Below are 13,236 nucleotides of genomic sequence, written 5' to 3' on the forward strand. Positions count from 1 at the left end.
CCCCTCGGGAAGTTCCATCCACAAAGATTTGAATGCTTATCAATTGCCTTGCACAAAGTATGAAAATACTAAAATACTACACAGGACTCCTAAAGAATTTAATTTAAATGGTAATTGTATTTTTTGATCACAGAAACAATGAGAAAATATGGAAAAATAAATAATGAAATGTTAATTATATAAAGCAGCCCGTGTAATCATCTGCCAGAGAGTAGCCCCAATCAGCCCGAGCCCCAGTTAATACATTTGGGCCAGATAACTCACACCGGAATCGGTCCGAGCTCAATCACCGCATCCTAGCAATAAGTAATACTGCAGTAGGCGGCCCAGACTCGGGCCACATGACATCGGCCGAGTCTAACTCTCAACCGAGTGCCCCTACTCTCAGCCGGAATCGTCCAAGATCCACTGTGCTAGCTGGGAACCCTTTTAACCCTCCTGTTGTGTTTGTTTCATGTTAATTAATTCTGTGTTCCCGGTCCAAAATGACCACCCCATTACAATACATATATTATCACCTAATGTTGTGTTATATCTTTTTATTAACTTAAGTTCAATAGAAGTTTTGAACTTCTATTAGCTATTTATGGCCTGTAGGCCTCATTGACCTGAGCTCATACAACTTGTTTTTGAGTAAAAAAAGCATAATGTATGGATTATTTTTTACTGTAACAAATACTAACATTAAACATATTGTGCTATTTATCACAGACTACTTCACTGTCAGTTTCCTGGCCTCTCTCTTCCTCACCAGTGTCATGATCAAAGATATGATCAAGAGCCTCACATACAGTATACCGTTTGGTCATTGTGCTACCACAGAATGAATTGTGAGCAAGGCCTCAAAAAAGCTTTATATACCAGAGCTGCAAGAAAAGTTCTATATATTATTGAAACAATGCTGCGATTGTTTGTGAGAATGCCAACAGGTGAAAGGTTCCCATGGGGGTTGACATGGAAGCCAAGAAGGGGAGTGAGGTGTGTGTGTGTGTGTGTGTGTTTGCTCAAACACACATGCATGTGGGGGTCTGGGAGAGGAAGTGTGTCCATCTGATGAATGGGCATGTGCCTAAACTCAATTTTATACAGTAATTGTAGTCTTACCTGTTCATTTTTATTGACTGGTCAAAAAGTAACACCACAGGTGTACAAAAGTTAAATAAAACACCCAAAATGTAACAAAAATCATCAACATGTATTTTGTGTGCTCAGGTGCCCTGCGTGGACAAAGTCATGGAAACTTATGACAATCAGATTAAATGAACTACATCTTTCAGAGAGAAAACGTGTAAATCGGTCCAATTCGACCAGAACACAACAGGAGGGTTAATTGACAACGTCAATGGGGTAGGGACGTCCCAAGGATCCCAAACAGCACGGATCGGGAAGAATTGCACTGAAATCCAGATAATATGCGTTTCAGGAGCTGGAGCAGAGTGAGAGTTGAGTGGGCGACGACAAAACACTTAACAAAAAGCCGCGCGCCATCTGCTGTTGATGTTGCTGCTTCTCCGCGCCGCGGCCGGGACTGGAGGTACCCCAGGGACCCTGGTACCTCTTACCCCCCTGCGGATCTGAGAGCCAGGTCCCAGCGTGGAGCCCTGGTCCCCCCCTGAGAATGGCCCTTATCATCTCAACTTGAGAGGAAGTAGGAATCACAGAGAGAATACTAATGGCCATGCCGTTGCACAGCACAGCGTAACTTTGAACTGTGTAAATTTGGAAAGAAGTGATGCATAATTGGGCTTCTTTTTTCTTCTTCTACACATGCACTTTTCGCTTAACTGTACTGCACAACGATAATCTTAAAGTCTATCCCTATAAATAGTGTTTATATGTTTACCCACACATTCCGCAACCTCAGTATCTCCACTCAAAAACGAATTAAGACCAAGATTAGTTATAGCAATCCCTCTCTGCGCCCCCGCACATTGGAGGTTGTGTTATTGTTAGGTTACATACTTATTCCCGGGTTTTATCAAGCATGTTAAAAATGACAGCTGTGTAGACCCGGAGCTCCCTGCCTGCGTGTTCGCTGCGACGATGACCAACGGTGACTGGGGGCACTGGGCATCAAAACAGCTGTGCAGTTGCTAACCAATGACAATCGGAAGAAGCCTCTCGGAGTATAGATTCCCAAGCGGCCGTATTCAAACACAACCTACACATTACCAAACCATCGCAGTTGCAATGCAATGCCTGTCAGAACGCTTGGTTTCCCGTGAGCGAGGAGATGCGTACAAAGCCGTGTGCCTGTAGGTCAACTGAACGAGGCTTTTGAAGTCACTTGTGGAATTTTAGACTTGCACGCATAACGATGCTTTATCTGACTAAATCGCTATTTTTATTCTTCTGTCTGGTGGTTATCGGGGAATGCCGTAATCACGGACACCGAGTACGGAGATGGACGGGAACCATGGAAACGGCAAAGCATGGCACAGAGACAGCAAATCATGGCACGTAAGTTTGTACCCGATACTGCTCACCCAGGTGTGGTTCTTTGGTGTGCAATGGTTCAAGATCCGTTGTGTCTTCTTCTTCATCTTCATCATTGAAATTCACAAAACTTGATAGGCAAAATTGGACATGGAAAAACGATCCAATAACTAATTATAAAGGACAGAGGGGCGGTGAAAATCCAACAAGACCCAGACAGACAGTGGTAGATGACACGCAACCTGGTCTCAGAGCATTTCGTATTATTTTGTATGTAAATCCGTGACACTCCTTTTAGTATGAACTGTTAAGTTTGGTATGGTTACATAAGACAATGGTTACTTGGGGCAAAAACTATAATGTGAATGTCTAGCTACACAAAAGTTGCGAGTTCAAATCTCATCATGGACAACTTTAGCATTTTAGCTCATTAGCACCTTTTCAACAACTTGCTACTTTGCATCTACTTAGGATGTTAGATAACCTTTCTTCTAACCCTAACCTTAGCTAACTCTTCCCCCAACACTAACCTTAACCTATCATAAGTTTTGCAAATTAGTAACATATAATACATTTTGCATTTTCGTAACATATTGAAGGTTTGTAAATTTGTAACATAAAACACGTATTGCTAATTATTAACATATAATACAAATTGTAATTCATAACATATCATACACAATGGGTGATGGACATCCACAAATGATTACATTCGATACGAAACATAACATATCATACTAAATGGAGTGTCTTTGATTTACATACAGAATAATGTGAAATGCTGTGAGAAAAGGTTGCGACACTAGACAGCCAGGGAAGACCCTAGGTATAGCCTACTTGTTGTGCCCGCTCATCAATTACAGTTTAGCAGCTGGCTGCCAGTGCCTTGAGTAAGATCAGCATGACCACGTGTCTCAAAGCCATCTGTCAAAGCCATCAGGGAGGGAAGCACAGTTATCTGGATGTCACCCAGTTGGGGTTGAGAACTGCAGCTACTGTTTTCATTTAATAAAAGCAACATGAATTTCCATTCCACTTTGATTGTGCTTTATGTTATAGCGAACGTCAGGGCATGAAAGTGAACACGGGTCGCTGGTGTAAAAGGCAAACACCCTATGCATTGCGCAAATAAGGTTAGCCCATTTAGCGGGAATTGTAAAGTGGCTCATATGGTGAGGAAAGCATGTCCCTGTGCTTTGACTACTCAGAGGATGGCCTCACAGTCCGCCATCCCACTTCGGATGCCAATGTAGCGAACTGTGCGGTAACTGGCTTGAAAGGCAAGCACCCTAAACATTGCGCCAATAGGGTTAACCCACTCGCTACAATATGAATAGGCTCAGAGAGACCAAAGTGAGATATTCTCCACTCATTTAGAATTTTATTTGATCTCATTCCAGATGTGCTTGTGTCAAGTTAGAAATGAATTATTCCACCAGACAGTCGTCATGACTTATTATGATGTTGTCTTGTGTTGTCTTATACCAGTTCCTTGACAAAGAAGCCTCCAGATGTGACCAAAAATCGCAAGCTGAAGACAGAGCAGCTTCTGAAAGTAGATGATCATGATTTCACCATGAGGCCGGCATTCGGAGGTAGGGGGAATCACACACACACACGCATGCACGCACGCACGCACGCACACACACACACACACACACACACACACACACACTGGCCGAAGAATCCAGATATGCTCCTATTGGATGGTTTTCAGGGGACCCATTTGTCTGTAAGATGTCATGTGAAACACCTTAAACATCTTTCACAAACTGCATGAATTTCCCATTCATGGTATTTACCTACCTTAGTTGAATGTATGGACTGTAAGTCGCTCTGGATAAGAGTGTCTGCTAAATGTAAAATGGTAATGCTTTAGTGCTAGTTGACTTCACTCAGTTACTGAGTTCAATGGTTTAGCTGTAAGCCCATTCACAGTACTGTAACAACTGCAGTCCAACATGACAGGTCAATTAAGCACATTAGGTAAAGTGAGAGAACATGATCTCAACTTTTATCCTCCAATTACACACCTTCTCCTGCTTGTTAGAAAAGCAAAGCACAAAGTCAGGCTCTAACATCCTGTAAACTAGAAATACTTTTGGATAAATACAAGTATACAGTACCTGTGTATTGTTTAAACAATTAGATTTGCTGAGTTTTAAGCATTTCATATATTTAGAATGATTAGATCGGACATCCCCATTTAAATCAATGATGCCATAATGGGTGGACTGATTCTATGCCCATTCTACTCTATTCTAATTCTATGCTTGTAAGCCTCTGTTTCGGGTACCAAATGTCTTACACACAGCTACCCCACTCTAAAGCATCTGAAGAGGAACTTTAAAAGCCGCCTACTTAGTTTTCAGTTACATACTGAACTCTAGCTTGTTATAGACTACAAACCTGACTCACCATGTTCTTTGTGCAGCAGCATATTGAGAACAATTCATGAGATGTTTCATGGATTTCCTATGAGTGAACCTAGAGATAATTTCTTAGTGCTTTGAGTAGCAACGCGCAAGGATCTGTCTTTTTCAGCCACAGTGCAGATAGGGTAGACAGAGCATGAGTTTTGCAACCACCAAAACCCATGCTCTGTCTACCCTACCTGCACTGAGGCTGAAAAAGACAGATCCTTGCGCGTTGCTACTCAAAGCACTAAGAAAGTATCTCTGGTGAGTCAGGGTCCGCAAACAAATATTATAGGTGCATGCCGCTACCTACTGTATTAGCTGTGTATCACCCTACTATTCTGTAGTATGAATTCATTACACTTTGTGAAAAAATTGCCCTACCAACTAACTCTGCACCCATTAAAACCTCACCACTATTACACTACTTTGGCTCTATCTGACCCTTCTCCAGGCCAGCAGTCTGGGAGGATGAGACATTATCATTCAAAACATCTTGTAACTTTTCTGCAGTAAAATCTCATACACCCAAGTACTTCTATGCAGCTGCTACATTAACATCAATCCTCTGTGATTTACGTTCAATACCTGAGGTACAACTATCAACCATGGCCATGAACGCCAAAAAAACAACCTCACTGAAGCACGTGTTATTCCTATCACTCTCTATTGGCCTCGGCCTATTCACAGGGATCCTTTTAGGATTCCTCACCCTGGACCCATCTTCCTCTACTACTCTCTTTACTGCCTCAATATATGACACCTTCTGCACTACTCTGATCCTGGCAACTTCAACATGCCTTTCTCTCACCAGACACCTCTGATCTCCAGCACCATGGGTACCCCTACAGTTGACACATCACTTTTCCCACCGATACTACACATTCCTTTGTCTCATGTCCTTCTGCACACTTCTCACATCTAGACATCTCCCTCCTACACACTGCTGCCACATGACCATAAGCTTGACACCTAAAACACTGTAATGGGTTCGGGACAAAAGCTCTCACGGGATAAGTGACACATCCTAAATGGATTTTATCTGGTAAAGACACTGCATCAAAACTCAGTAGTACAGAAAGTGTCTTCTCTGTTTTATCACGCTCTTCACCAGGTTTGCGTCACACCAAATGGTGGGTGTAACAGACACCGGGAATCTTCAACTTCAGTTAATCCTCCTCAACACTTAACGCCACTCCAGTTATCACTCCTTTCAACAGCGCTCTGCTCCAGAGAAGAAAGTATGGGATGTTATGGGATGCATTTTATCCATTGTTTTTGATGGTAGGCCATCAGTATGATGAAATAACCACAGTAGCCTACTTGGCCACTGTTAAAACTGTAATTTAAAGCGGGTACAGCCGCAGTGTTCACAGTAAACTGGAAGTTGCACAGAATTTTCACAACGTTCAAGTTTGCACTCAGCAGAGCTGAAATTTGCTCAGTGCCGAAAATAATTAGAGGGAACATTGCTCCTGACCCCAGATCCTCTCAAGCTCTGTCAGGTTGGGTGGGGAGCGTCGCTGTACAGCTATTTTCAGGTCTCTCCAGAGATGTTCAATCGGGTTCAAGTCTGGGCTCTGGCTGGGCCACTCAAGGACATTCAGAGATTGTCCCGAAGCCACTCCTGTGTTGTCTTAGCTGTGTGCTTAGGGTTGTTGTCCTGTTGGAAGGTGAACCTTCACCCCAGTCTGAGATCCTGAGCGTGCTGGAGCAGTTTTTCATCAAGGATCTCTCTGTACTTTGCTCTATTCATCTATCCCCCTGAACGTCTCCCAGTCCCTGCCGCTGAAAAACCTCCCCACAGCATAATACTGCCACCACCATGCTTCACTGTAGAGATGGTGCCAGGTTTTCTCCAGATGTGACGCTTGGCATTCAGTCCAAAGAGTTCAATCTTGGTTTTATCAGACCAGAGAATCTTGTTTCTCATGGTTCGCGAGTCCTTTAGGTGCCTTTTGGCAAACTCCAACTGGGCTGTTGTGTCTTTTATTTAGGAGTGGCTTCCGTTTGGCCACTCTACCATAAAGGCCTGATTGGTGGAGTGCTGCAGGTTGTCCTTCTGGAAGGTTCTCCCATCTCCACAGAGGAACTCTGGAGCTCTGTCAGAGTGACCATTGATTTCTTTGTCACCTCTCTGCTCTGACCAAGGCCCTTCTCCCCCGATTGCTCAGTTTGGCCAGGCGGCCAGCTCTATAAAAAGTCTTGGTGGTTCCAAACTTCTTCCATTTAAGAATGATGTCAACTGTGTTCTTGGGGACCTTCAATGCTGCAGACATTTTTTGGTACCCTTCCCCAGATCTGTGCCTCGACACAATCCTACAGACAATTCCTTTGACATCATGGCTTGGTTTTTGCTCTGGCATGCACTGCCAACTGTGGGACCTTATATAGACAGGTGTGTGCCTTTCCAATGAATTGAATTTACCACAGGTGGACTCCAATCAAGTTGTAGAAACATCTCGAGGATGATCAATGGAAACAGAATGCACCTGAGCTCAATTTCCAGTCTCATCGCAAAGGCTCTGAATTCTTATGTAAATAAGGTAATACTGTTTTTATTTTTTATAAATTTGCTAAAAAAATCCAAAAACCTGTTTTCGCTTTGCCATTATGGGGCATTGTGTGTAGATTGATTAAGATGTTATATATATATATATATATATATTTATACACATTTTAGAATAAGGCTGTACCATAACAAAATGTGGAAAAATGAAAAGGTGTCTGAATACTTTCTGAATGCACTATATACTTTTCTTTATTTTAACACAAAATATTGTTTAAATGCCTGATACAATAAGAGAGAGTGCATTATAAGAAAATAAAGTTCAATTTGACAATAAATTGAATACCTGAATTCCCACCAAAATTCCTGAACTCTTTGTCCGTGCCAGTGAAATGTTTTATGTGCTAGAATTCAGTCAATGTCTGATGAATTATACAATTTCAAAAAGTTTGGAGTATCTTTGTCCGTTGTTCAACTGTTGCATTTATTAGAATTGTAAAATAAAATGACCGTTGCTACTTTGAATGTGTGAAATCTAAGCAGACTTGTATTATTGGATGAGTTCAGATGAGACTTGCTCAGGGCTAGTCTTTGCGTTGATCCACATAAAAGTTTGCTTCGTTTGTTGCAACCAAGAAATCTACCAACTCAAACTTTAGGATTGTTTTCTTCGTGACAAAGACAGCTTTTTCTAACAACGTTTGTAGATGCTGCATTTGAAAATGAGAAAAAATAAGGAAGAGAGAGAAAGAGCATGAACAAGTTTTCTTTCTTTTGATGTTTTCATCTCAACTTGTTTCTTGTTTGGAGATGATCTGAGGAAAGTAGGGGGGCTTGTACTGCAGGGGAACGAAGGGGAATATTGATCAGCAGGGGGCCACACACACACACACACACACACACACACACACACACACACACACACACACACACACACACACACACACACACACACACACACACACACACACACACACACACACACACCGTTCAGCGGGGCGTCACAGTGTCATGCAGAGCTGGAAATAGCCTGAGTACAATCATCCCCAACATCCCAACAGAAGGTGCATGGATCTAATCACACTACAATGGAACTGACTAACTCAGGCTCATACAGTTACAGTCTCCTCTCTTCACCTTGAAGAGAAACACGTATGTGGAATTACACAGGACTAGTACAGAGGAACTAGTGGTGTGTAACTTTCTGCATGCAAATGGCCCAGTAAAGGAGCTTTCCTTGGACAGGCTTGGCTTCCTTTAGTCCCTCCATGCATTTTGAAAGTCTGTGCTTTTTGGGAAGTTTAAAGTGAATGTATGCATGTCGGGACACTGACTTGTAGGCTGCATGCAGTTTGTAGACTTACATTATGCAATTGCTTTGCCCTCTCCTTACAAAAAACACATGTGAAGTTTCACATTACATTTTTTCACTCTTGAATTGTTTTCCACCACTTCTATCTACATCTGGTTTCCCATACAGGAACCGACCAAGCCCGACCCTGCTTAGTTTCAGAGGGAAACCAGTAGTGGTATGCAGGGTGCTATGTTTCTGGAATGAAAGTGCCTAAAATTGCAGCTGGAAAAAAGCCAGCAAAAGCAAAGGCCATGGTAATGTAACCGAATACAGGGAAAATTGCAGGAAAAATGGGTCCGTTTTTATTTAACCGTGTTATCGTTTTACGTGCTCCTAACCAACTGTGTTTTTTTTCTTCATTTTTTTGCATTGTTTGTAACTTATTTTGTAACTTTTTCTGTACATAATGTTGCTGCTACTGTCTCTTATGACCAAAAATAACTTCTGGACATCAGAACAGTGATTACTCACCACGAACTGGCAGAAGCTTTTTTTTCCTTTAACAAGTCCAACGAGCCCGACGTGAAGGACATACTGCTTTTCCGGGAACAGGCCCAAATCCCCGTAATTTGCGTGAAGAGAAGACGGAGTAAAAGAGGACAGAGGTCAGGCTGCCTTCTGAGAATTCGTAGGCGTTCGAATAAACCCCCACTGCCTTCCGTTCTACTAGCTAACACGCAATCATTGAAAAATAAAATTGACGACCTACGAGGAAGATTAAACTACCAACGGGACATTACAATCAGTAATATCTTTTGCTTCACGGAGTCATGGCTGAACGACGACATTATCAACATATAGCCGGCTGGGTATACGCTGTATCGGCAGGATAGAACAGCGGCGACTGGTAAGACAAGGGGGGCGGACTATGCATATTTGTAAACAACAGCTGGTGCACGATATCTAAGGAAGTATCTCATTATAAGCTGTAGACCACACTATCTACCTAGACAGTTTTCATCTGTATTTTTCGAAGCTATCGACATACCACCACAGACCGATGCTGGCAATAAGACTGCACTCAATGAGATGTATTCCGCCATAAGCAAACAGGAAAACGCTCATCCAGAGGCAGCGCTCCTAGTGGCGGGGGACTTTAATGCAGGGGGACTTTAATGCAGAGAAACTTAAATCCGTTTTACCAAATTTCTATCAGCATGTTAAATGTGCAACCAGAGGGAAAAAAACTCAAGACCACCTTTACTTCACACACAGAGATGCGTACAAAGCCCTCCCTCGCCCTCCATTTGGTAAATCTGACCATATTTCTATCCTGATTCCTGCTAACAAGCAAAAATTAAAGCAGGAAGCAACAGTGACTCAATAAAAAAGTGGTCAGATGAAGCAGATGCTAAGCTACAGGACTGTTTTGCTAGCACAGACTGGAATATGTTCCGGGATTCTTCCGATGGCAGTGAGGAGTACACCACATCAGTCATTGGCTTCATCAATAAGTGCATCGATGACGTCGTCCCCACAGTGACTGTACGCACATACCCCAACCAGAAGCCATGGATTACAGGCAACATCCGCACTGAGCTAAAGACTAGAGCTGCCGCTTTCAAGGAGCAGGACTCTAACCTGGAAACTTATAAGAAATCCCGCTATGCCCTCAGACGAACCATTAAACAGGCAAAGCCTCAATACAGGACCAAGATCGAATCGTACTAGACCGGCTCCGACGCTCATCGGATGTGGCAGAACTTGCAAACCATTACAGACTACAAGGGAAGCACAGCCGCGTGCTGCCCGGTGACACGAGCCTACCAGACGAGTTAAACTACTTCTATACTCGCTTCGAGGCAAATAACACTGAAACATGCATGATAGCACCAGCTGTTCCGGACGACTGTGTGATGCACTGACCAACTGGGAAGTGTCTTCACTGACATTTTCAACCTCTCCCTGTCCGAGTCTGTAATACAAACATGTTTCAAGCATAGCCCCTGTGCCTAAGAACACTAAGGTAACCTGCCTAAATGACTACCGACCCGTAGCACTCACGTCTGTAGCCACAAAGTGCTTTGAAAGGCTGGTCATGGCTCACATCAAAATCATTATCCCAGAAACCCTAGACCCACTCCAATTTGCATACCGCCCCAACAGATCCACAGATTATGAAATCTCTATTGCACTCCACACTGCCCTTTCCCACCTGGACAAAAGGAACACCTATGTGAGAATGCTGTTCATTGACTGCAGCTCAGCATTCAACACCATCGTGCCCACAAAGCTCATCACTAAGCTAAGGACCCTGGGACTGAACACCTCCCTCTGCAACTGGATCCTGGACTTCCTGACGGGCCGCCCCCAGGTGGAAAGGGTAGGTAACAACACATCCGCCATGCTGATCCTCAACACAGGGGCCCCTCAGGGGTGCGTGCTCAGTCCCCTCCTGTACTCTCTGTTCACTCATGACTGCATGGCCAGGCACGACTCCAATACCATCATTAAGTTTGCCGATGACACAACAGTGGTAGGCCTGATCACCAACAACGAACGACGAGACAGCCTATAAGGAGGAGGTCAGAGACCTGGCCGTGTGGTGCCAGCACAACAACCTCTCCCTCAACGTGATCAAGACAAAGGAGATGATTGTGGACTACAGGAAAAGGAGGACCAACCACGACCCCATTCTCATTGACGGGGCTGTAGTAGAGCAGGTTGAGAGCTTTGAGTTCCTTGGTGTCCACATCATCAGAGGAAGGCCCTAAAAATTGTCAAAGACTCCAGCCGCCCTAGTCATAGACCATTCTCTCTGCTACCGCACGGCAAGTGGTACCGGAGTGCCAAGTTTAGGTCCAAGAGGCTTCTAAACAGCTTCTACCCCCAAGCCATAAGACTCCTGAACATCTAATCAAATGGCTACCCAGACTATTTGCATTGCCCCCCCCCTTTTACGCAGCTGCTACTCTCTGTTATTATCTATGCATAGTCATTTTAATAACTCTACCTACATGTACATATTACCTCAATTACCTTGCCCAACCGGTTCCCCCGCACATTGACTCTGTACCGGTACCCCCCGTATATAGTCTCGCTATTGTTATTTTACAGCTGCTCTTTAATTACTTGTTCCTTTTATTTCTTATTTGTATTTATTAAACTGCGTTGTTGGTTAGGGGCTTGTAAGTGAGCATTTCACTGTAAGGTCTACACTTGTTGTATTCGGTGCATGTGACTAATACAATTTGATTTGATTTGCTGCTACTGTGTACACAGATATATTACTCCTGTATGGCTGGAATATGGCTAGGGCTATGACATTCATCTGCCAACTCGGAAATGTCTCGAACAGCAGTGGTCGCTAACATAATACTGAACCACCCAAGTGGCGTGCTATCCTGTGTATGTGCGCCCTGTCCTATGTGTGTGTGTGTGTATTTTTGTGTGTGTATTTGTGTGTGTGTGTCCTGTCCCATGTGTATAGTGTGTCCACTCCTTTGGGAGGAACGCTAGAGTAATCGCCACCCAACTGGGATGTTTTTGATTAGCGACAAAATAATTTGTCGCCAAGGCTAAGCAATACTCACTGACGGCTGGCTTAACCCGTAGCCATCTGCTGTAGCCTTAACCCTAGCCTAGCCATCACATCTAGATGTGTATTAACTGCTGTAGCTAGCTGCTAGCCTTAGCTTACCCTGGCCAGTGATGTCTAGCCGGCGATGCTAACGATCATGGCCAGATTAAGCTGGCAGGGGATCCTCCTGCTGACCGTGTGGATTAGCACATAATGCACTAGGGACTTCTGCTGACAGCTGTTTACCATCCATAACACTGTCTCAACAGACAGACCAGATGTGCTGCCAGGCTGGCTCAGTTGGGCACTAAAGGACACAGACAGTACTGAGTAATACTAAATAATTACAGTACAGACAGTACTGAGTAGTACTAAGAGTATTACTGTAACATACATTATACTAGCAGTGACATCGTCTTGATGAACAACTGTTTGGGGGTGACCAGTAGATTTTGACTGAATCCCAAATGGCACCTTGTTTCCTACATTATTTATTTATTTATAGGGGATAATGCACATTAATCAACATCAATATTACAATAATGCAACATCCATGTAGGGGTTAGCCAAAAGCTAATTTGCACCTGTAGTCCCCGGGCAGGTAAGGGCCTTTACACAGCCACTATACAAATACTCACAAAAACAATACAAAATACAAATACATTACATCCAATAATATATAATTATGTTGGGTTCTGAGAATAGGAAATATTCATGTCACTGAGGGAGAGATGGTAATTTATAACATTTACATTATGTCAGGATATGTTATTGTTAGCCATCAGGGATCCTCTGGGAGGAGAAGAGACACAGTCTGGTACCAGTCACCATGACAGCCATGAGTTGGGGAGGAGTGAGCACTTTGGGGCAGAGGTCAGGTCATATGAAGTGAGGAAGAACAGATATCACTAAAGGTTCTGTCTAGCAACAGAGATGCATTGGCTGTTCAGATGTGTAGGAGGAGACTCAACATAGGAGAAAGGATTAAATACTAGTGCTC

The 13,236-nt window shown here is 43.4% G+C and overlaps 1 protein-coding gene across 1 annotated transcript in view; it reads left to right on the forward strand.

Moving 5' to 3' along the window:
* The first annotated feature begins 1,830 nt into the window (after window positions 1-1,830).
* Window positions 1,831-13,236, forward strand: part of LOC115172307 (gamma-aminobutyric acid receptor subunit rho-2-like) — a 34,909-nt gene continuing 23,503 nt past the window's right edge. The window contains exons 1-2 of the mRNA XM_029729650.1: window positions 1,831-2,460; window positions 3,925-4,031. Of these exons, the coding sequence (XP_029585510.1) occupies window positions 2,318-2,460; window positions 3,925-4,031 (250 nt within the window). The 5' untranslated portion in view covers window positions 1,831-2,317. The remainder of the gene's footprint in view (window positions 2,461-3,924; window positions 4,032-13,236) is intronic.

This window comes from Salmo trutta, chromosome 33, assembly GCF_901001165.1.
Source record: "Salmo trutta chromosome 33, fSalTru1.1, whole genome shotgun sequence".
In the NCBI taxonomy this organism is placed as follows: Eukaryota; Metazoa; Chordata; class Actinopteri; order Salmoniformes; family Salmonidae; genus Salmo; species Salmo trutta.